The 23,681-nt window shown below is 42.4% G+C and overlaps 1 protein-coding gene across 1 annotated transcript in view; it reads left to right on the top strand.

Annotated features, from left to right (window-relative positions):
• LOC126252562 (spondin-1-like) overlaps positions 1-23,681 on the top strand; it is a 692,355-nt gene that overhangs the window by 592,025 nt on the left and 76,649 nt on the right. The window contains exon 14 of the mRNA XM_049953462.1: positions 6,506-6,750. Coding sequence (XP_049809419.1) covers positions 6,506-6,750 — 245 coding nt within the window. The remainder of the gene's footprint in view (positions 1-6,505; positions 6,751-23,681) is intronic.

Here is a 23,681-nt window from a genome sequence, read left to right as displayed (position 1 = left end):
TTTCCTGAAATAATTATTTTTTAATGTGCCACTGGTATTCTGAACAATGTTAAAAAACTACACATATTGATTGACTGATATAGTTGCTTCCACATTAACAAGAGATGCTGGAAGTACCAGGAATCCAGCAGTCAAAACTGTCATTGATCAGGTAAAGCATTGCTTTTATCTTTTTAGGTAGTTGGAAAATAGGTCTTCTGACTTATTTGCCCAGGACTCTACCTACATTTCTAGGTATACCTCCGCTGAAACTATTGAACACAATAGAGAGGCTATCTTGTGATCATTTATATTTCTGTTTCTTGGAGACTGCAAATGTAGTATTATGATCCCCTATAGCTGTTCTTCCAGAATAATGCTTTAGTTGTGTCATCCCTTGTCTGAAACAGCTGTAAATTTATATATCAATTTACTTAAAACCAATCTATTGGGAGTTGGGTGTCGGAAGTTTGGCATGCTGGGGTGTTCAGTATGTGTCAACTTGCAGTATACAGATAAGTTGCTTGCACACAACATATGGCACGTTCACATAACAGTGTGTAGGCAGATGATTCTCACATGTATCTAACAGACGTAAGGGAAATGCTGATGTGTATTCAACATGCTGGCTTGGTTTCAGTAAACTTATTATGGTGAGCATTTGAAAACGAAAGTATGTGTTTCAGAATCTGTCATTCTATATAAAATTGATGTTCTGTAGGCTATAGGTTCTTCTACTAGTTTGTTTGCAAGTAAAACTGTCAAGTAATTACAAATTTTCTCATTTTCCAGAGATTTTGGAGAAGACTGTAGGTACCGGTTTGAATTACCGTGATCGATGGTTTAACATCTGCATGTGCTTGTAGGCTGAATAAGGAAAGTAGGCTTGACTTGGCTTGATGTAACAATTTATTAACGAAGCCCTGCAGGCAGAACAGACCGTAATACACTGCAATCAATAACTCGTGCAAAGGTGTGAGAAAAGTTAAGTACAGTAAATTATTCCATATCTAACACTTGGATTCATGCTTTTCGTCAAAGAGTAGGACATGGAACAGAAATCAACAATCAAAGAGTAAATCACAGAACAAATGTTGCTTGTGTATAGCATCTCTGATATCCGGCAGGAAAGTTTCGTGGCACTGTACTTGCAAACACCCACACACATCACGGTGCTGGATGATGACAGAAGATTCCACATCAGCCCCCGTGGTGGAAGCAGAGCATCATTCCAAATAGCGTACTGGAAAATTGACACATCGCCCATATCTTGAGGTGCGTTGTGGTGGGTCAACTGCGGTCCCCGGCTGCGTCTGTGTCAGCGACGGCGATGACATTGACAGAGTGATTTCTGAGTGAGGTGGAAGTCATGGTAGGTCAGGCATCGTTGCTTACGGAAGGACATTTTCCATTTGCTGCACAACTTATGTCACCCAGGCATACGAGCTATGACACGCTTAGTAACAATGCATTATGTGGGGCCTGGGATGCAATTGGACTGCTGCGAATGGGCAAGATACTGCTTGAATGCCAGTGTAGCAAGATAAATCACCACGTCCACTCACCAGTAGGAAGCTTTCCAATCATGACAGCACAATTCATGCACGTCCACCTTGACATTGTTGGCTAACTGCCATCATCCGATGGTCACTGTTACATACTTACGATGACTGATCGGTACACTCGATGGCCGGAAGCTGCACCCATGGAAAATGTTAAGGCAGAAACTATTGCTTTCACATTCATCACACATTTGGTGTCACATTTTGGTTGCCCGCTGCACAGTACAATGGACAGGGGATGTCAATTCGAGTCCAATTTTTTTCGAGAGTTGACAAAATTTTGTGCCATACTTCACCACCGGATGACACTCTATCACTCTGCCAGCAATGGTTTAATAGAGGGATGACACCGTACCCTAAAAGCTGCCCTCGTGTGTCATGACACTGGATGGACCAAAGCACTTCCTGTGGTATTACTTGGACTCCAAAGCACATTCAAGCTTCCTACCGGTGAGTGGACGTGGTGATTTATCTTGCTACACTGGCATTCAAGCAGCATCTTGCCCATTCGCAGCAGTCCAATTGCATCCCAGGCCCCACATAATGCATTGTTACTAAGCGTGTCATAGCTCGTATGCCTGGGTGACATAAGTTGTGCAGCAAATGGAAAATGTCCTTCCGAAATTCCAGAAATAGGAAGGGTCTCGGCTTCGATGTGGGCCTGTCACAATATAGCTTTACGTTGCTTCCAGGAATGTCTACCAGCTGCAGGTCTAGCGCTGATTCACCATTTGACAGAATTGTTTGTAATTCCACATCAGCTTGCTGTGCTGCAGTGAGGTTGGCATAATCAATCGTATTGGCGATGCTGCTGACTCTGGACAAACAATCGGCCACTACATTGTCAATCCCAGACACATGACATATATCAGTGGTAAACTGAGAAATAAGCAAGAGCTGGTTGTGTTGTCTGTGGGAACAGTTCATGCTATTCTGACGGAATGCATATGTTAGTGGCTTGTGATCTGTAAAGATAACAAAGTCACATGCTTCTAGTTGTGGCCTGAAGTACTTGACAGATTCGTAAATGGCCAGAGGTTCTCTGTCTTACATGCTCCAAAGTCTTTGTGAGGTTGTCAACTTGCGAGAAAAAAATGCGAGTGGCTGCCACATGTCACTACATTGTTGTTGCAACACAGTGCTGATTGCGGTCTGGCTAGTGTCGACTACCAGTGCTAACTTGGCGGCAGGATCTGAATGTGCCAGTAGCACTGCGTTGACGATGCTTTTCTTGGCCGCTTCAAATGCGACAGTTATTTCATGAGTCCAAGTTATGGGCACATTACCCTTGGCTTTAGGGCCAGTTAGCACCGCAACTAAAGGTTCCTGTAGCTCAGCAGAGGGTGGAAAATGGCAGCGGAAAAAATTTAACATCCCGAGGAAACGCCATAGTTCCCTGGCTGTAGCGGACCTCGGAATGCGCAAAATGGCTTCCACCTTGTCAGGTAGTGGAAGCAATCCTGCTGCAGAAATTCTATGTTTGAGAAAGTCTACTTCAGGCTGGCCAAAGACACATTTTGAGGTATTGAGCACGATTCTGCAGTGTTCCAATCACTTGAATACTTTGGTTAGAAGGTGGCAATGTTCCTCAGGTGATGACAAAAAAACCAAAATGTCATCCAGGTATGCAAACGCAAAAGGTAAACCCTGTATCGCTGCCATGTCTGTGCAGCATTCCTCGGTCCAAAAGTCATGAACATGCACTCGAATAAACCAAAAGGAGTGATAATGCCTGTCTTTGGAATGCCACGGTCGTCTACAGATATCTGTGTGTTGTCCTTTTGCATAGTCTAACACAGTGAACACTACTGAACCACTCAATGTGTAATTGTAATCACGCAACAAGGGTATGGGATAACAATCAGGTATTGTCCGGGCATTCAGGGCTCTGTAATCACCGCATGGCCTCTATGCAGTTTCCTCTTTGGCACTAGATGTAATGGTGAGGACCAAGGACTGTTGAAAGGCCGGATTACACCTTCGTGCAACATACAGTCAAATTCTGACTTTGCTATGTGGGGGCAATCTGGGGTCAAATGTTGCGGCTTCAAGAGGTAGGGGGTCCATCAGTAGTCTCAAAATAATTGATGATTTCATGTCTTACCTCCCTAGGTGCCCTGGACAGTCGCATCAGAGCTGGAAATCCTCACAGCAGCTCCGCATACTCACCATCCATTACCTGGATTACCTTGGCAGTATGGACAGTGGTGTCTCGATGGAATCCAGAAGTTGTTAGGCTGGTGGTGTTGTTGACCAGGCGAGAGTTCCTCATGTCAGGCAGCAGGTTGTAGTGGGCGACGAAGTCAGCTTCAATGATTGGTTCGGTGACGTCCGTGATGGTAAAGTCCCATGTAAAAGCATGCCACAACCCAAGGTCGAGTTCCAAGCTTGTCGTGCCATACGTCATAATCCAGGAGTTATTAGCAGCTGTGAGGCAAATGGACATAGACAGTCGCTCGAGATGTAGCATGGTTCGAGGGACTATTGACAAATCAGAACCAGTGTCTACTAAGTACTTCCAGGTAGAACGTTGGTCACTCACAAAAAGACGCCTGCATGTCGGACAGCAACCGGAGGAGGCGCTCACTTACTATCGCCGCTGCCATTTGGGTAGGTGCAGGGCATAGTACACTTACGTGCTTCCTTGCCAAACTTGCGATGGTACCAACAGACTGTTTGTCCTGTCCCTGTCTTAGACAAGGCTGTAGATGATTGGCTGCATGAGTGACAACAGAATCGATGACGGCTCCTGTTGTCTGTGTCGCGACAGGGTAACAGCTTGCTGATTTGCTGTGATAACAAGTCCACTTTGTTGCCAAGAACATCATAATCTGTGCGTGAAACAGTTGTCACCACGCAGGCACACACCGCAGTGGCAGAGCTAACTATTGACGGTGTCATTGCCTCTTGGATCGTATCAGCTAATTCGGCCACTGCATCTAAAGACGTGTCAGTCTGCGACACCATGATTGCCTTCACTGGTAGTGATAACTGGCTGCTCCAGATTGTGTGCAGTAAGCTGTCTGGGACTGTACCTGCATCTACCTTACTCCACAGATGACATAGGTACTGTGAAAGCTTTTGCCACCTATGTCCCCTTGGGTAATCACCTGCCGGATTTGTTCTTCTTGCGAATTGGACACGCGCTGAATTAGTTCTGCTTTCAGTCGGTCATAGCTGTTCATTCCTGGTGGGCTAATTATGATATCTTGAACCTCAGCAGCATACTAGTGATATAGTTGGCTGACCACAAGCACGAATTCTGTGGCATCGACCGTGATACCTGCATAGAAAAAATTTGCTTCAACTTGCAGAAACCACAGGGATGGATTGTGGGGCCAGAAGGGTGGTAGTTGCCCTGCTAGATGCACCACAGAAGTATTTGTTGGCTCTGGTTGATTCGCCATCTCAATTTCTTCCAAGGACTTCTCATAAATTCAGTGTGCACGCAGGAGATCATGTCAGGGTCACCACCTTGTTGGTACCAGTTTGAATTAACAAGATCGACGGTTTAACATCTGTGTGTACTTGTAGGCTGAATAAGGAAAGTAGCCTTGACTCAGCTTGATGTAACAATTTATTTACAAAGCCCTGCAGGCAAAAGAGACCATAATACACTGCAATCAATAACAAGTGCAAAGGTGTGAGAAAAGTTCAGTACAGTAAATTATTCTGTATCTAACACTTGGATTCACGCTTTACATCAAAGAGTAGGATGTGGAACAGAAATCAACAATCAAAGAGTAAATCACAGAACAAATGTCACTTGTGTATAGCTTCTCTGGCATCCAGCGGGAAAGTTTCGTGGCACTGTACTTGCAAACATCCACGCACGACACGGCATTGGACAATGACAGAAGACGCCACAAAGACATATGAGTAAGGAATTCTTTGTGTGATTACATTTTTTAAGATAACACAATATTATTGCAGATTTTGGTGCAAGGAAAAAGTCTCAAACTGTTAACTAGCTATCAAGAGATATCTAGAAAGGATCCACCAAACCATTAACGATTTTAATAAATATATCAATATTTTTTATGACTTAGTAACTTTGTAATTTCATTTATGGCTAAAACTTTGCAATGGAAGGTCTTCACTGTAGTCTGGAAGTTCTGTTTCAGAAAAGCTATTGTATTTCAACTGTATCAATCCGCTTATTTTGGTACATATCTCTGTCAACTACTTGAAAGAAAAAAAATCATTAAAAACTGTAGCCATTAATTCCAGTTTGTTGGCTCTTTGTTTTGTTACTGATACAGTTTAGGATATTTCAATAATATAAATAACATAGTGTCATGAATATTGATTATGGATGGTAAAAGTCCCTTATTCTAATTTTCTTTCTTAGGGTATGCTTCAGCTTTCCTTGAGATAAAAATGGATTCAGACTGAAGTAATTTAGAAAGGATTTAAGTTTGAAAATGGACATCAAATATTCTGTCTAAGGCAATTCTTTGGCCTGCCTGTGCTTATTTTTCATACTTTGGATTATGTTTAAATACTTCAATTGGCACATTTGTCAAATTTTCATCATTTAATACATACTTATTTAGACTAGTATCAATTCTCTGGTTGCAGTGACCATAGCATCTACTAAAACAATTATTTGATGAATGCTTTTGTACTTCTATCATTAAAGCCTATTAATGATTCTAAAAATTAGACCTACAAAATGAAAAAATGTCTGATGCTCAGTGAGAACAATCAGACCTTTTTTAACTTCACACTGTCATTATTTGTTTGTTTATAAATCAACACTCCTTTTCAAATTATTGTTTTTACTTGGACATACACATTCTAAAGCTTATCGATGTAATAATTCTAAACTTGTATTATTTGTACAGCAGTTGAATACCTGAGTATTAACAATTGCATGTTTATTTTAGAATATTTTAGAACAATTTTAGAATAGAATAATGCAAGCAAAACCTTTTAAAGCAAAAAAAATCACTTCATTTCAGGTTCAGATGAGAATGAGGCAACGGAGAACTCTCTGCGAGGTATTGAAGCAGGAAATTTTATAGTTGACTCATCTCCAATATATGGACTGACTTCTTTCCCAAGTGTCAGCGATAGCATAAACAGTTTATCAACTGACAAACTTTCAGAGGAACCTGTGAATTGTCTAATGAGTGAATGGTCAGAGTGGTCACCTTGCAGTGTAACCTGTGGCAGAGGTTACAAGACAAGGGAAAGGCATGTTCTGGTAAGCTATAAATTCTTTAGAAAATATAATAAACTTCAGTGCTGACTTATGTACATATTTCATTAATAATAACACTATTTTAGTTCTGTGTTTAACTTCATAAAATGAATACTGGTATATTCATCTATAAAGTTGTGAATAAAATGTCATGCATTCATTCATTCACACATGAATGAGAGCCTTCAGGGCTGTGTACTGAGCCACATTATACATGAGCAGGCATTGAGGCATTGTAGACTACTTTTATACAGTATACTAACAAAATTACAATGACTGCTAATCTACATACACTAACAATTACAGGAATTGCTTCTGGACTACATTATGTATGCTAAGAGAAAAACTCTGCTTTTTCTCCTATACTATTCAGCTGCTGGCTTTATCTAACATCTCAGACAAAGCAATTACTTTACACAGACTACTGTCAGCTGTCTGTATACTGGAAAATGGAAGATCTGTTTCATACAAAAATAAAAGTTATGTAAAATTTACATCTCAAAGTCCAAATATTGTGGTATAAGGTTCGACAACAGTGATATTAGATGGCTGTTTTGTGAAATGCTTTTGCTTTTGCTTTTGCTGCCTTCCTGTAGACTGATGTCACCTTTGTTTCTTCCAATTACTGAGCAGAGATGTTTTGTCCTTGGAAAAATGTATGACCTTGTTCATTGATTGAGTAAGTTATATAAGATGGGATTTATTATGTAGACATTAGAGTGGACAAACTAATATTGCAAATATGTTTGATAGATTTTTTTAGGAAATACACCAATGAGTGATAGGTATTCTTGCTTATCTCTAAGAAAGGCTAATTTTGAATGTATACTTATAAGAAAGTTACTACGCTGGTGTAATAATGAACTTGATAGCATTAAGTAAAAAGTATTCTTATTGGACAGCACATATGTGTGAGACTCAGTAGGTTGATACACTTTGTAAGCACCACCTACCAGAACCATAAAAAGTTCTACAAAGATAAACTGTAATTCTTCTGGCTTTCCCAACAATACATTGACATATTGGATAATCAGGTCTTCTGTTGGTTTTTTTGCTTGATATTTCTATGGTGTGACTCACTATCTTCTTCAGGTACTCCCTGAGATTGATTCTTGGGTGGATTTTGTCTAGCATTTATGCCTGGATTGTGTTAGTTGCTCTGTTTTTGGACCGAGCCACGTCGGACACTCTGTCTGCACCATGTTAGGCATTCCGTCTGTGGTTCACGCCCACCAGAGTTGGCTCTAGTTGCCCTCTCTTTCCACTGATGCTTCAACAGTCATCTACACTTGGCTTGGTCATCCTCTGGTGTTCTGCCTGAAGCACCATATTCCGTCCACGCAGTATTAGGTGCTCTGTCCATGGTCCGCACCTGCAAGGAATGGCTCTAGTTGTCCATTCTTGCTGTTGGTGTTCTGATCACCAACTGCATCTGGCTTGACTATCCTCTGATGCTGTGCCCATTGTCTGATGCTCTATTTCATATCGGCACCATGCCAGATGTTCTATCCACCAATAATAGTAGTGTCATTGTAGTTTATTGAGTGACAGAGACCCAGGCAGTGCTCTGCTTTTGCTCTGTTGCTGATGTGGTTGCCTGTCTTGAGTTTGGTATGCCTCTGGTGTTCTTCACACCTGATGTTTACCATCCTGGTGGTCTGGCCAGTGTATGACATCCAACACAGGCATGCTATGCTGTAAATATTTGTCTTCCATAGCTCCATGTCATCCTTTACATTCCCCAATAGTGCCTCAATTTTTGTGGTTGCGCAAAATGCACCTTTACTGTTCTGCTTTGAGAAAATTCTCTTGATTTTGGTAGAGATCAGTATAGCATATGCAGGTATGCCACCTTCTTTGTCTTTCCTCGTCCATCTTCTGGACGCTTTGGGAGAATGTCAGGGCTAATCTAATTCCCTCAGCATCGCCCAACTTAATTCGACTACATTCCATTATCCTCATTTTGCTTTTGTTGATGTTCATCTTATATCCTCCTTTCAAGACACTATCCATTCTGTTCAACTGCTCTTCTAAGTCCTTTGCTGTCTCTGACAGAATTACAATGTCATCGGCGAACCTCAAAGTTTTTATTTCTTCTCCATGGATTTTAATACCTACTCCGAATTTTTCTCCTTGTTTCCTTCATTGCTTGTTCAATATACAGATTGAATAACATCGGGGAGAGGCTACAATCCTGTCTCACTCCCTTCCCAACCATTGCTTCCCTTTCATGTCCCTCGACTCTTACAACTGCCATCTGGTTTCTGTACAAATTGTAAATAGCCTTTCGCTCCCTGTATTTTACCCCAGCCACCTTTAGAATTTGAAAGAGAGTATTCCAGTCAACATTGTCAAAAGCTTCCTCTAAGTCTACAAATGCTAGAAACGTAGGTTTGCTTTTCCTTAATCTAGCTTCTAAGATAAGTCGTAGGGTCAGTATTGCCTCACGTGTTCCAATATTTCTACGGAATCCAAACTGATCTTCCCCAAGGTCAGCTTCTACTAGTTTTTCCATTCGTCTGTAAAGAATTCGCATTAATATTTTGCAGCTGTGACTTATTAAACTGATAGTTCGGTAATTTTCACAACTGTCAACACCTGCTTTCTTTGGGATTGGAATTATTATATTCTTCTTGAAGTCAGAGGGTATTTCGCCTGTCTCATACATCTTGCTCACTAGATGGTAGAGTTTTGTTAGGCCTGGCTCTCCCAAGGCTATCAGTAGTTCTAATGGAATGTTGTCTACTCCCGGGGCCTTGTTTCGTCTCAGGTCTTTCAGTGCTCTGTCAAACTCTTCACGCAGTATCTTATCTCCCATTTCGTCTTCATCTACATCCTCTTCCATTTCCATAATATTGTCCTCAAGCACACCGCCCTTTTATAAACCCTCTATATACTCCTTCCACCTTTCTGCCTTCCTTTCTTTGCTTAGAACTAGGTTGCCATCTGAGCTCTTGATATTCATACAAGTGGTTCTCTTCTCTCCAAAGATCTCTTTAATTTTCCTGTAGGCAGTATCTATCTTACCCCTAGTGAGATAAGCCTCTACATCCTTACATTTGTCCTCTAGCCATCCCCGCTTAGCCATTTTGCACTTCCTGTCGATCTCATTTTTGAGACATTTGTATTCCTTTTTGCCTGCTTCATTTACTTCATTTTTATATTTTCTCCTTTCATCAATTAAATTCAATATTTCTTCTGTTACCCAAGGATTTCTACTAGCCCTCGTCTTTTTACCTACTTGATCCTCTGCTGCCTTCACTACTTCATCCCTCAAAGCTACCCATTCTTCTTCTACTGTATTTCTTTCCCCCATTCCTGTCAATTGTTCCCTTATGCTCTCCCTGAAACTCTGTACAACCTCTGGTTCTTTCAGTTTATCCAGGTCCCATCTCCTTAAATTCCCACGTTTTTGGAGTTTCTTCAGTTTTAATCTACAGTTCATAACCAATAGATTGTGGTCAGAGTCCACAACTGCCCCTGGAAAAGTCTTACAATTTAAAACCTGGTTCCTAAATTTCTGTCTTACCATTATATAATCTATCTGAAACCTGTCAGTATCTCCAGGCTTCTTCCATGTATACAATCTTCTTTTATGATTCTTGAACCAAGTGTTAGCTATGATTAAGTTGTGCTCTGTGCAAAATTCTACAAGGCGGCTTCCTCTTTCATTTCTTAGCCCCAATCCATATTCACGTACTACGTTTCCTTCTCTCCCTTTTCCTACTGCCAAATTCCATTCACCCTTGACTATTAAATTTTCATCTCCCTTCACCATCTGAATAATTTCTTTTATTTCATCATACATTTCTTCAATTTCTTCGTCATGTGCAGAGCTAGTTGGCATATAAACTTGTACTACTGTGGTAGGCATTGGCTTTGTTTCTATCTTGGCCACAATAACGCGTTCACTATGTTGTTTGTAGTAGCTTACTCGCATTCCTATTTTCCTATTTCATTATTAAACCTACTCCTGCATTACCCCTATTTGATTTTGTGTTTATAACCCTATAGTCACCTGAACAGAAGTCTTGCTCCTCCTGCCACCAAACTTCACTAATTCCTACTATATCTAACTTTAACCTATCCATTTCCCTTTTTAAATTTTCTAACCTACCTGCCCGATTAAGGGATCTGACATTCCACACTCCGATCCGTAGAACGCCAGTTTTCTTTCTAGTGATAACGACATCCTCTTGAGTAGTCCCCGCCTGGAGATCTGAATGGGGGACTATTTTATCTCCGGAATATTTTACCCAAGAGGACGCCATCCTCATTTAACCATACAGTAAAACTGTATGCCCTCGGGAAAAATTACGGCTGTAGTTTCCCCTTGCTTTCAGCCGTTCGCAGTACCAGCACAGCAAGGCCGTTTTGGTTAGTGTTACAAGGCCATAACAGTCAATCATCCAGACTGTTGCCCCTGCAACTACTGAAAAGGCTGCTGCCCCTCTTCAGGAACCACACGTTTGTCTGGCCTCTCAACAAATACCCCTCCGTTGTGGTTGCACCTACGGTACGGCTATCTGTATCGCTGAGGCACGCAAGCCTCCCCACCAACGGCAAGGCCCATGGTTCATGGGGAAGGCCTGAATATCTATGGAAGAGTATTCATTTTTGCAGAATACCAACTATAAGTATTCTGTTTTCACTGCCGAACTGTCAGGATCTGAAAGTGTCTGTGCCCAACAGACTAGGATTTTGAGCACTTTGTTCATCTGTGCTGGTTGGTGGCAACTATTAGCTTGTAGAGATAAGCCAGAGTAAGTAGGTTTGTGGTACACATTAAGCCAAGAGGTCCCATCTGCCTTCCTCTTAACTAGTACATCCAGGAGTGGGAATAGTCAGTCCTTCTCCAGTTCCATTGTGCACTTTATTTTAGGTTGGTGTGAATTCAGATGTTCTAGGAAAACATTGAGCTTTTCCGTGCCATGGGATGATATGACAAAGGTCTCATTCATATACATAAAAAAACATTTGTGTTTATATGTGGCCGACATAAGTGCCACTTCTTCAAATCTTTCCTTAAATAGCTTGACCACTACTGGTGATAGAGGGCACCCATCCCCGCCCCTTCTGTTTGCTCATAAAATTGACTCCCATATAGGAAACATGTTGAGGTCAATGTGTGCCTGAACAAGTCCAGGAGGGCCCCATCGAAATTTTCCCCATTAATACTAAGTGAATTATTCAGTGACTGTAAAAAGTCCTCTGAGTTCTGAATGTGAATACACATTTACCCACATGTGATGAAAGTATCTTTTTCATGTACATAACTGTGGGGTAGGTAGCTGCACCAGCATTGCTAACAATTGGTTGCAGAAATACCCCCTCCTTGTGAATTTTGGGCAGCCCATACAGTCTGGGTGGTATTGGTATTTTTGACCACAACTTTTGTGTGACCTCTTCAGGGAGACCCATCTCCTTCAGAAGAGCCCTGCCCTTTTCATCCCCTTTGCCAGTGGGGTCACTCCCTACTGGTCCAGATGCTGGATCCTCCAGCAGTTCTCACCACATTTGTGTCACAGTCTACCATCTGTAGGATGACTGTTGAGTTCCCCTTTTCTGCTGGCTTAACCACAATGTTGTCATCCTCCCAGAGTGCCAGCCTTTTGTCACCTAAGATGTTTGACTTGGGCAGCTTGCTCCTTGTGAGTGCCCTGCAGGTCTCCCATTGGACTTCTTTGGCCGTACTGGAAGTAAGTGTGTTGGCCACTTGCTCGACTGCACTGATGAAGTCAGCAATGGGCACATTTCTGGGGGTCACTGTGAAATTGAGGCCCTTGACAAATACTTTTAAGGTGGTCTCATCGAACTGCCTTCCACTAAGGTTGACTATCATGTGGGTATGACCATTCTATTGCACTGTGTTGTTGAGGTGATCAGACTTGGCTCGTTGGCAGGCCTTTGATTTCTTCTTGGTGCATTCTGCTAGAGACCAAGAGGCACCTTCAGCATGGTCCCAGTCTTGACTAGAAAAGGAAGTTGCTACAGAAAAATGGAGAAACAGCGACTCCCTGGAGTCACATCTAGTCAGTGGTGGATGTTGCACATTCTCTTCCTTACCAGCATGAGGCTGTCTTTGTGTTTCAGTCTGTTTGCCACTCTGAATTGATTTGATGCTTGATCCTGGTGAATACTTGTACTACATCCCTCTCTTGGATCTCAACAGGATACTGAGAGAACACAGCACCCACCCTTTCCTTTGTTGAAGCTTATCCAGCTTCCAGATGTTATATTATATCTCCTCCCCACAGTCTTCTCATGTAATTCTTTAGTCTTTCCTTGTGATATTTGACATGTTGACTAGTCAAGTCTTCTGCCAGTTGTTTGCATCATCTCACATGATATTTTGATCACATGACCCACCATCTCACTGTCTTCTTCAGGTGCTCCCTGAGTTTACTCTTTGGTTGGATAAGGTCCAGTATTTATGCCTGGATGGTGCTAGGCACTGCATTTTTGGTCCGCTTCACATGGGATACTCTGTCCATGGTTCACATCACATCAGGTGTTCCATCCACATCCATCAGTAATGGTTCTAATTGCCCTCTCTTGTCACTGGCCCTCCAAGCACTTTCCACGCCCAGCTTGGACATCCTTTGGTGATGCGCCAGATCACCAGCAGGTCTTTCTACTGTCTACATATCCATGTTTATATTACTTGGTTCAAAATTTAGCCCCATAATCCAATCCATTTATGGTACTGTTTCCTGAAATATTGTCTTTATTGTCTAATCTTTTTCCAAACAAATATGTGTGGTAGTGGCAGGGCTAGAATTCTTGGAACAACAAAAGGCAGACACTAAGTTAGACACATTGATTGTTGATTTTTAGGGGTTGAGTGGAAAATTTAAATTCACACATGTGTGTGATGGAAAGTTTAACATATGATATAATGATTTGCTCAGAGCCTGATAAGCATACAAGCTTTGAGATATTCTGACCCCTCCCTGGCTGAAGTATTGCAAATTTCATGTGCATCTTAAATATCACAAACAGTGCAACAGACTTTGAGAGGTTTCCTTAACAGACTTAAATGGAAAACAAGTTCCATTCAGCAGTGGCCATCCAGTCATGTTCTCCACAAACCTGGGTGAGTACCAGAGATCGTTCACAGTGATACATTTTGTTTTCAAGTTGCACAGACTGTTTCCCCTCACATTCCAGACTGTAATTTCCACAGTGTGAGGATAAGTGTTGTAAGTGTTTAGATGGAGATCACATTTCAGATGTATGCTGTTGCATCATGGGCACAAGGTACCAGTCCCCACAACTGAACTCAATAACATTTCATTCAGTCATCATTTCCTGATGTCATATAAAAAGTTGTTACATGCAACAGTGCAAAACATTCAAGTGACTTCTTTTTGATATCATCACATCCGTCTCAGTCATTAACCAGTTTATGTACTTTAGAGTGGGTACTCCTTCATTCAGGAAAGTGCAGCCAACTTTGTGGGTTTTCGACCACTATCAGGAGCCACTCCGGTCGTGTGCAACTGACAATCACTCATAACCACATATCGCAGATGTTGTCAGTTTTGGTTGTGGCAGACCCTTCAGTCAAAAGCATTTGTGGTCTTGACACATACTCTGTCTTTAGATTTTCATTACATCATGAAGTGCATTCCATCGGCTTGTCATTACCCTGTGCTGCCATTGATACACTTCATATGCATTTTGCAACTTTTTTCTAAACTTTCAGGAGGGAAAACTTTTATAAAATCAACCTAGTAGAGGCATATTTTCAGTTGTCTCTTGACAAAGACTTGCATGGATTCCATATTATCTGAATTATCTCAACGATATCCTGATTTGTCAAGCACCAGAAGAAAATTTGTACAATCTGTTTTTGGTTTTTGTAGCCCTTGCATAGAAAGGCCTTTTGTGTGACTTTTAAAAATGTGCCCGTTTTCAATGGACAGTTCCTTATTTATGTAATACCCACAGTGTGAAGGGCCTTAGTCCACCAAAGAATACATGGAATGCAGAACATGGCCATGTCTAAATCCATAAGGACCCTTATGTATTTTTAGAAAAAGTGAATTACTATGTATGATTTATTCCCCAGGCAGCCTCCATAGTCCATGTACTAAACTGTCTCCATCTCCTTTCAGTGGTCATAAAAATGCCATTTGGTTTTTCAGAAGTTAGAATTGGCCCTCTAATTAGCACCTGTGACTTACCATTCCCACTTCCTGTTGGTGTTGGCAACAGATACAACCCCACACAACATTGCAGTTGTTCTCTTGTAAGTTAGAGCATGGTACAGAGAGGTTAATCAAATTTATGTCAACTTACTCCAGCTCAACAACATTATTTACAGATTGAAAAGGAAGCATTGGCAATCACCTTTGGTGTCCATAAATTTCACATTTTTTTGTATGGTCACAAATTCCATCTTATCATCAACCATAAACTGTTCATTCCTTATTGAAACTAAAGCAAAACTGCCAGTGTGTAAGGCACATCATCTTCATTGATGGTCTGTCAATCTGACTAATTTCCAATATTCTATTTACTGTCATACTTCCGCTCATCTTTGTTACACACATGCACTTTCTTGTCTCCCGGTAACTACAGGCTCTGAATTTGACTACCAATAGTGACTTTGCTGTCAGTTTGTCAGTCAACTGGAGCAGTCGCATGACATGTTCCCTGTAAATTCCCAGGATGTTGCTACAGCAACCAAGCACAACTTGTTTCTTAAGCAGATCAGATTGACATACCAAATTTTCAGTTGCAGAATCACCTGGCACTCACCATTTTTTTCATTGGTATCACCAGCTTCAAGTTTTCCGAGCTGTGTTGCTCCTTTCAATAGATGAATAATGGTGGCAGGTGATGGTGCTGTCGTTCCTGTAAAATAGGGTCCTCCAACTCCTCCACGAATCCCACTGGAGAATTTACAGGATGAAGCAGCTGGTACTGGCCTTGTATGGTTAACATCGTTGCATTGTTATTTGGCAGGCCCACCCAGCAGCCCCAGCCCAGTCTTTCTCTCTGCAGCCAAGGCTGATGCAGCCATGGGACTTTGCGGGCCTTGTCTTGATGTCCATGTGTTTAATCACCACTGATTTCTCCTCTCACTTCCCATTTGTTGTGCATCCTAGCAGACAACAAGGTAGCACCTATGTCTAACTCAATAAAAAAAATTAAAAATTATTTTTTAAATTTTACTTCTCACAGTTAAATATTGTATGTGGTGGGAGATCATGGTTACTTTTATTTAGCTATAACATTTAAATCCTACATGAAGCTGGAATGCAATCATGCTATGTCTTTGGTTCATAAATTGTTATCAAGAAAATTTTCTTTCATATGAAATGCTAGTGAGATAAAACATTGCAATATTTCATAATTCAAGATAATAAATGTTTTTCATAAAATGGTTCTCCTCCAAGCCAAAGGTCTGTTGTTATTTTGGCTTGTGGGATTTGAATAAAATCATTGAAAATACTTGACCATTTTGCCTATCATTTAATTTCTTTAACATAATCCAGAAAATTGGAGACTGCTTTGTCAGATGTACAGTATGGTTAAATGTCAGTGAAGCTGACTCAAAACTCTTCCACAAAGACCTTGTCTTTAACATATGCCACTTGCCTCACAATATTTTTGAAATTAAGTTGTGACTGGGATTGCATAAACAATACACACAAATTGGAATAACATTTTGCTTTCAAATTATGTTTTCAATGTACACTTACATTAATTCACAATGAACATCAATCAGAATCAAATCAGTAAAGGAATGCAAATGAGAAAGCAAATGCCAATGGACGAGTCTATGTTGTTTCATCAGTTATATATCAGTCATGTTATGGCTTAGTTGGTATTATGTGGCTACAATTTAGTTTTTCCTTGTGCTTACATAATCTTAGCCTATGTGCTTGAAATGAACTATTATTACTTAAATGAAAATAAAAAATCATAAAAGCTCTTAAACTTAAGAAAAGAGGTGCCACATATGGGAGAGGATGCACCCTGCACTCATGACTTACAAAGGTCGCCATTTCACAGCGACTAATTTCAAAAGGTTTTATACTCGCAATGAAGTTAAATATCTTACCACACCCCTTTCCATCCAGTATCAAACAATTGGTTAGCATCTTCAAAATGGAAATGTTGCAAGGCTTAGGGTCTACAAAATGAGCTTTAGACCATAAGAGGCTCCTAATCTTAGATAGTGGTTGAGAAACATACTTCACACCATGTTTCCACAGAATACAACACAGCTTCTCAAGAGTTTAAACTTCCTTGCACAGTGTTCACTCATTGCACTAGTGCAATGCAGAGTATGAAATAAGTGCACTTTCATCTTTGTTACAGTGTCGAGGTCATACTGTTGTTCCTGTTTTCCAAAGTTGAGCATCTCATTTAATTCTCCTCCCACTAATGACATCATGGAACAGGCCTATTTAGTCACTGTCATTACAATCACTGGCACTTTTATTTTGTTTCTAAGGAATTATTTTGGGTTCATCTGATGACTACTTTGATAATTTCAGCATTTTCTTGGGATTGAATTGATGGTGCTTCTTGGTCACGGTCTCAGAATATTGTTCTGGCCAGTATTTGGCCACATTTGAATATATGCGTGGCTCAGAGCATGATGTAACATCTCAGTGTTCTGTGATCAATCTCACAGAAAATCACTGGATGATGCAGCTTTATCCTTGCTAGGGAAGGTTTGAACCTTGCACTGATGCCCAGGCATTTGCAAACAGCTATTAGTTGAAACTTTGGCAATAATCAGAGAATTTATTTCCATTCATTTATACTCCAGTCATTGTGAAAAGCCAACTATCAGCATTGCATCACAATATTTTAGGACTGAGGAGTAAAATTAATGAACTACTTTTATTTGCATTGTTGAATCTCTCATCAAACCCAGTTGACATAATTTGCCTCTCTGAACACCATGTAGCCCTTATAGAGCCCTTATAGATATGATAAGTGTTAAAAGATTTAGGTTAGTTTAGCACTTCTGTAAAGTAGAAATGGAGAAATATTTAGATGCCATATTCATAGGAATTAGTCATAAATTTAAGAACATAGATATTAATAAATTTTACTTGGAACAGCATATGAAAGAATATGAGATGGAGCTAAAATTTCCTGACACATCCAAACAATGCTGGGGAGGTTAGAAGAGGATATATATATAATAGAGGGAAACATTCCACGTGGGAAAAATATATCTAAAAACACAGATGATGTGACTTACCGAACAAAAGTGCTGGCAGGTCGATAGACACACAAACAAACACAAACATACACACGAAATTCAAGCTTTCGCAACAAACTGTTGCCTCATCAGGAAAGACGGGAAGGAGAGGGAAAGACAAAAGGATGTGGGTTTTAAGGGAGAGGGTAAGGAGTCATTCCAATCCCGGGAGCGGAAAGACTTACCTTAGGGGGAAAAAAGGACAGGTATACACTCGCACACACACACATATCCATCCACACATATACAGACACAAGCAGACATATTTAAAGACAAAGGGTTTGGGCAGAGATGTCAGTCGAGGCGGAAGTGAAGAGGCAAAGATGATGTTGAATGACAGGTGAGGTATGAGTGGCGGTAACTTGAAATTAGCAGAGATTGAGGCCTGGTGGGTAACGGGAAGAGAGAATATATTGAAGAGCAAGTTCCCATCTCCGGAGTTCGGATAGGTTGGCATTGGTGGGAAGTATCCAGATAACCCGGACGGTGTAACACTGTGCCAAGATGTGCTGGCCGTGCACCAAGCCATGTTTAGCCACAGGGTGATCCTCATTACCAACAAACACTGTCTGCCTGTGTCCATTCATGCGAATGGACAGTTTGTTGCTGGTCATTCCCACATAGAATGCATCACAGTGTAGGCAGGTCAGTTGTTAAATCACGTGGGTGCTTTCACATGTGGCTCTGCCTTTGATCGTGTACACCTTCCGGGTTACAGGACTGGAGTAGGTGGTGGTGGGAGGGTGCATGGGACAGGTTTTGCACCGGGGGCGGTTACAAGGATAGGAGCCAGAGGGTAGGGAAGGTGGTTTGGGGATTTCATAGGGATGAACTAACAGGTTATGAAGGTTAGGTGGACGGCGGAAAGACACTCTTGGTGGAGTGGGGAGGATTTCATGAAGGATGGATCTCATTTCAGGGCAGGATTTGAGGAAGTCGTATCCCTGCTGGAGAGCCACATTCAGAGTCTGGTCCAGTCCCGGAAAGTATCCTGTCACAAGTGGGGCACTTTTGTGGTTCTTCTGTGGGGGATTCTGGGTTCGAGGGGATGAGGAAGTGGCTCTGGTTATTTGCTTCTGTACCAGGTCGGGAGGGTAGTTGCGAGATGCGAAAGCTGTTGTCAGGTTGTTCGTGTAATGGTTCAGGGATTCCGGACTGGAGCAGATTCATTTGCCACGAAGACCTAGGCTGTAGGGAAGGGACCGTTTGATGTGGAATGGGTGGCAGCTGTCATAATGCAGGTACTGTTGCTTGTTGGTGGGTTTGATGTGGACAGACATGTGAAGCTGGCCATTGGACAGGTGGATGTCAGCGTCAAGGAAAGTGGCATGGGATTTGGAGTAGGACCAGGTGAATCTGATGGAACCAAAGGAATTGAGGTTGGAGAGGAAATTCTGAAGTTCTTCTTCACTGTGAGTCCAGATCATGAAGATGTCATCAATAAATCTGTACCAAACTTTGGGTTGGCAGGCCTGGGTAACCAAGAAGGCTTCCTCTAAGCGACCCATGAATAGGTTGGCGTACCAGGGGGCCATCCTGGTACCCATGGCTGTTCCCTTTAATTGTTGGTATGTCTGGCCTTCAAAAGTGAAGAAGTTGTGGGTCAAGATGAAGCTGGCTAAGGTGATGAGGAAAGAGGTTTTAGGTAGGGTGGCAGCTGATCGGCGTGAAAGGAAGTGCTCCATTGCAGCGAGGCCCTGGACGTGCGGAATATTTGTGTATAAGGAAGTGGCATCAATGGTTACAAGGATGGTTTCCGGGGGTAACAGATTGGGTAAGGATTCCAGGCGTTCGAGAAAGTGGTTGGTGTCTTTGATGAAGGATGGGAGACTGCATGTAATGGGTTGAAGGTGTTGATCTACGTAGGCAGAGATACGTTCTGTGGGGGCTTGGTAACCAGCTACAATGGGGCGGCCGGGATGATTGGGTTTGTGGATTTTAGGAAGAAGGTAGAAGGTAGGGGTGCGGGGTGTCGGTGGGGTCAGGAGGTTGATGGAGTCAGGTGAAAGGTTTTGCAGGGGGCCTAAGGTTCTGAGGATTCCTTGAAGCTCCGCCTGGACATCGGGAATGGGGTTACCTTGGCAAACTTTGTATGTGGTGTTGTCTGAAAGCTGACGCAGTCCCTCAGCCACATACTCCCAATGATCAAGTACCACGGTCGTGGAACCCTTGTCCGCCGGAAGAATGACGATGGATCGGTCAGCCTTCAGATCACAGATAGCCTGGGCTTCAGCAGTGGTGATGTTGGGAGTAGGATTAAGGTTTTTTAGGAAGGATTGAGATGCAAGGCTGGAAGTCAGAAATTCCTGGAAGGTTTGGAGAGGGTGATTTTGAGGAAGAGGAGGTGTGTCCCGCTGCGACGGAGGATGGAACTGTTCCAGGCAGGGTTCAATTTGGATGGTGTTTTGGGGAGTTGGATCATTAGGAGTAGGATTAGGATCATTTTTCTTCGTGGCAAAGTGATATTTCCAGCAGAGAGTACGGGTGTAGGACAGTAAATCTTTGACGAGGGCTGTTTGGTTGAATCTGGGAGTGGGGCTGAAGGTGAGGCCTTTGGATAGGACAGAGGTTTCGGATTGGGAGAGAGGTTTGGAGGAAAGGTTAACTACTGAATTGGGGTGTTGTGGTTCCAGGTTGTGTTGATTGGAATTTTGAGGTTTTGAAGGGAATGGAGCTGGAAGTGGGAGATTGAGTAGATGGGAGAGACTGGGTTGGTGTGCAATGAGAGGAGGTTGATGTTTGCTGGAAAGGTTGTGAAGGGTGAGTGAGTTGCCTTTCCGGAGGTGGGAAACCAGGAGATTGGATAGTTTTTTGAGGTGGAGGGTGGCATGCTGTTCTAATTTACGGTTGGCCTGTAGGAGGATGCTCTGAACAGCGGGTGTGGATGTGGGAGAGGAAAGATTAAGGACTTTTATTAAGGATAGGAGTTGACGGGTGTGTTCATTGGCTGAGTTGCTGTGTAGGTGAAGGATTAGGTGGGTGAGGGCAATGGATTGTTCAGTTTGGAACTGGTATAGGGACTGATGGAAAGAAGGGTTGCAGCCAGAGATGGGAACTTTAAGTGTGAGGCCTTTGGGGGTAATGCCAAATGTCAGACAAGCCTGAGAAAATTGAATATGGGAGCATGATCTGTCTAGGGCGAAGGCATGTTTGCGGAGGGAATGTAAATAAAACTTAATGGGGTCGTTGTGGGGGTGTTGTGAGGGTGAGATGGTATTAGAAGGTGGAAAGTGTAACATGAGGCTGAAATGAAAATGAAAATAAAAATATATGGGGAGAGATAAAGGTGGACTGGAAAGTAACTGGAGATCTGGTGTGAAAAAAGGTGAGAAGGTGTTGGTTACAGCTGGGCTATGTTGGACTTGGGTTGGTAGACAGCGATGTGCACAAAGGTTAGGTGGCTGTGTTGCCGCCAAAACACGTTAAAGGACGGAGAAATTCGGGAAAATTTCAAAAAAACTGCGTGTAATATATTAAAAGGAGTGGTTTTGTGGTGGCAGATTACGAAAATGAGGCTAACAATTGTCTGACGAGGAAATAATGACGTTAAAACCTGTGGGAAGCGGATAAAAATTATCAGTGATGTGGGAAAAACGGAAATGGAACTAAAGCGAAAGTTATTAGAATTAGCCGAAATGGTTGTTTAAAAGGTGAAAGGAACTGTTTGTGAACTAGAAATGGTGGATTTTATACCGGCGGTAGTGTTGAAAGCGGTAGAAAATTTTTTTTGTTATGGTTTGGAAGTGGGTTACGTATTATTAAGTATATATAGGCGGGATAAAATTGTATAGCAGATTACGGTAAAAAAGAGAAGGTGAATACAAAGTGAAACTACTGGCAAAAACAGAAAGAGAAAATAAGACAACAGACAAGTTTTCGAAATGCAACAGTGACAATAACAAACGTAATTGTTGGGTTCAAATTACTGATAACAATATAATAGAGGGCAACATTCCACGTGGGAAAAATATATGCAAAAACAAAGATGATGTGACTTACCGAACGAAAGCGCTGACAGGTCGATAGAGACACAAACAAACACAAACATACACACAAAATTCAAGCTTTCGCAACAAACTGTTGCCTCGTCAGGAAAGAGGGGAAGGAGAGGGAAAGACGAAAGGATGTGGGTTTTAAGGGAGAGGGTAAGGAGTCATTCCAATCCCGGGAGCGGGATTGGGGGAAAAAAGGACAGGTATACACTCGCACACACACACATATCCATCCACACATATACAGACACAAGCAGACATATTTAAAGACAAAGGGTTTGGGCAGAGATGTCAGTCGAGGCGGAAGTGAAGAGGCAAAGATGATGTTGAATGACAGGTGAGGTATGAGTGGCGGCAACTTGAAATTAGCGGAGATTGAGGCCTGGTGGGTAACGGGAAGAGAGGATATATTGAAGAGCAAGTTCCCATCTCCGGAGTTCGGATAGGTTGGTGTTGGTGGGAAGTATCCAGATAACCCGGACGGTGTAACACTGTGCCAAGATGTGCTGGCCGTGCACCAAGGCATGTTTAGCCACAGGGTGATCCCCATTACCAACAAACACTGTCTGCCTGTGTCCATTCATGCGAATGGACAGTTTGTTGCTGGTCATTCCCACATAGAATGCATCACAGTGTAGGCAGGTCAGTTGGTAAATCATGTGGGTGCTTTCACATGTGGCTCTGCCTTTGATCGTGTACACTTTGCCACGAAGAAAAATGATCCTAATCCTACTCCTAATGATCCAACTCCCCAAAACACCATCCAAATTGAACCCTGCCTGGAACAGTTCCGTCCTCCGTCGCAGCGGGACCCACCTCCTCTTCCTCAAAATCACCCTCTCCAAACCTTCCAGGAATTTCTGACTTCCAGCCTTGCATCTCAATCCTTCTTAAAAAACCTTAATCCTACTCCCAACATCACCACTGCTGAAGCCCCTGACCGATCCATCGTCATTCTTCCAGCGGACAAGTGTTCCACGACCGTGGTACTTGATCGTCGGGAGTATGTGGCTGAGGGACTGCATTAGCTTTTAGACAACACCACATACAAAGTTTGCCAAGGTAACCCCATTCCCGATGTCCAGGCGGAGCTTCAAGGAATCCTCAGAACCTTAGGCCCCCTGCAAAACCTTTCACCTGACTCCATCAACCTCCTGACCCCACCTACACCCCGCACCACTACCTTCTACCTTCTTCCTAAAATCCACAAACCCAATCATCCCGGCCGCCCCATTGTAGCTGGTTACCAAGCCCCCACAGAACGTATCTCTGCCTACGTAGATCAACACCTTCAACCCATTACATGCAGTCTCCCATCCTTCATCAAAGACACCAACCACTTTCTCGAACGCCTGGAATCCTTACCCAATCTGTTACCCCCGGAAACCATCCTTGTAACCATTGATGCCACTTCCTTATACACAAATATTCCGCACGTCCAGGGCCTCGCTGCGATGGAGCACTTCCTTTCACACCGATCAGCTGCCACCCTACCTAAAACCTCTTTCCTCATCACCTTAGCCAGCTTCATCTTGACCCACAACTTCTTCACTTTTGACGACCAAACATACCAACAATTAAAGGGAACAGCCATGGGTACCAGGATGGCCCCCTGGTACGCCAACCTATTCATGGGTCGCTTAGAGGAAGCCTTCTTGGTTACCCAGGCACCCACGTGATTTACCAACTGACCTGCCTACACTGTGATG

The sequence above is a fragment of the Schistocerca nitens genome, chromosome 4 (genome assembly GCF_023898315.1).
Source record: "Schistocerca nitens isolate TAMUIC-IGC-003100 chromosome 4, iqSchNite1.1, whole genome shotgun sequence".
Taxonomy (NCBI): Eukaryota; Metazoa; Arthropoda; class Insecta; order Orthoptera; family Acrididae; genus Schistocerca; species Schistocerca nitens.
This window is presented reverse-complemented; position numbering and strand designations above follow the sequence as displayed.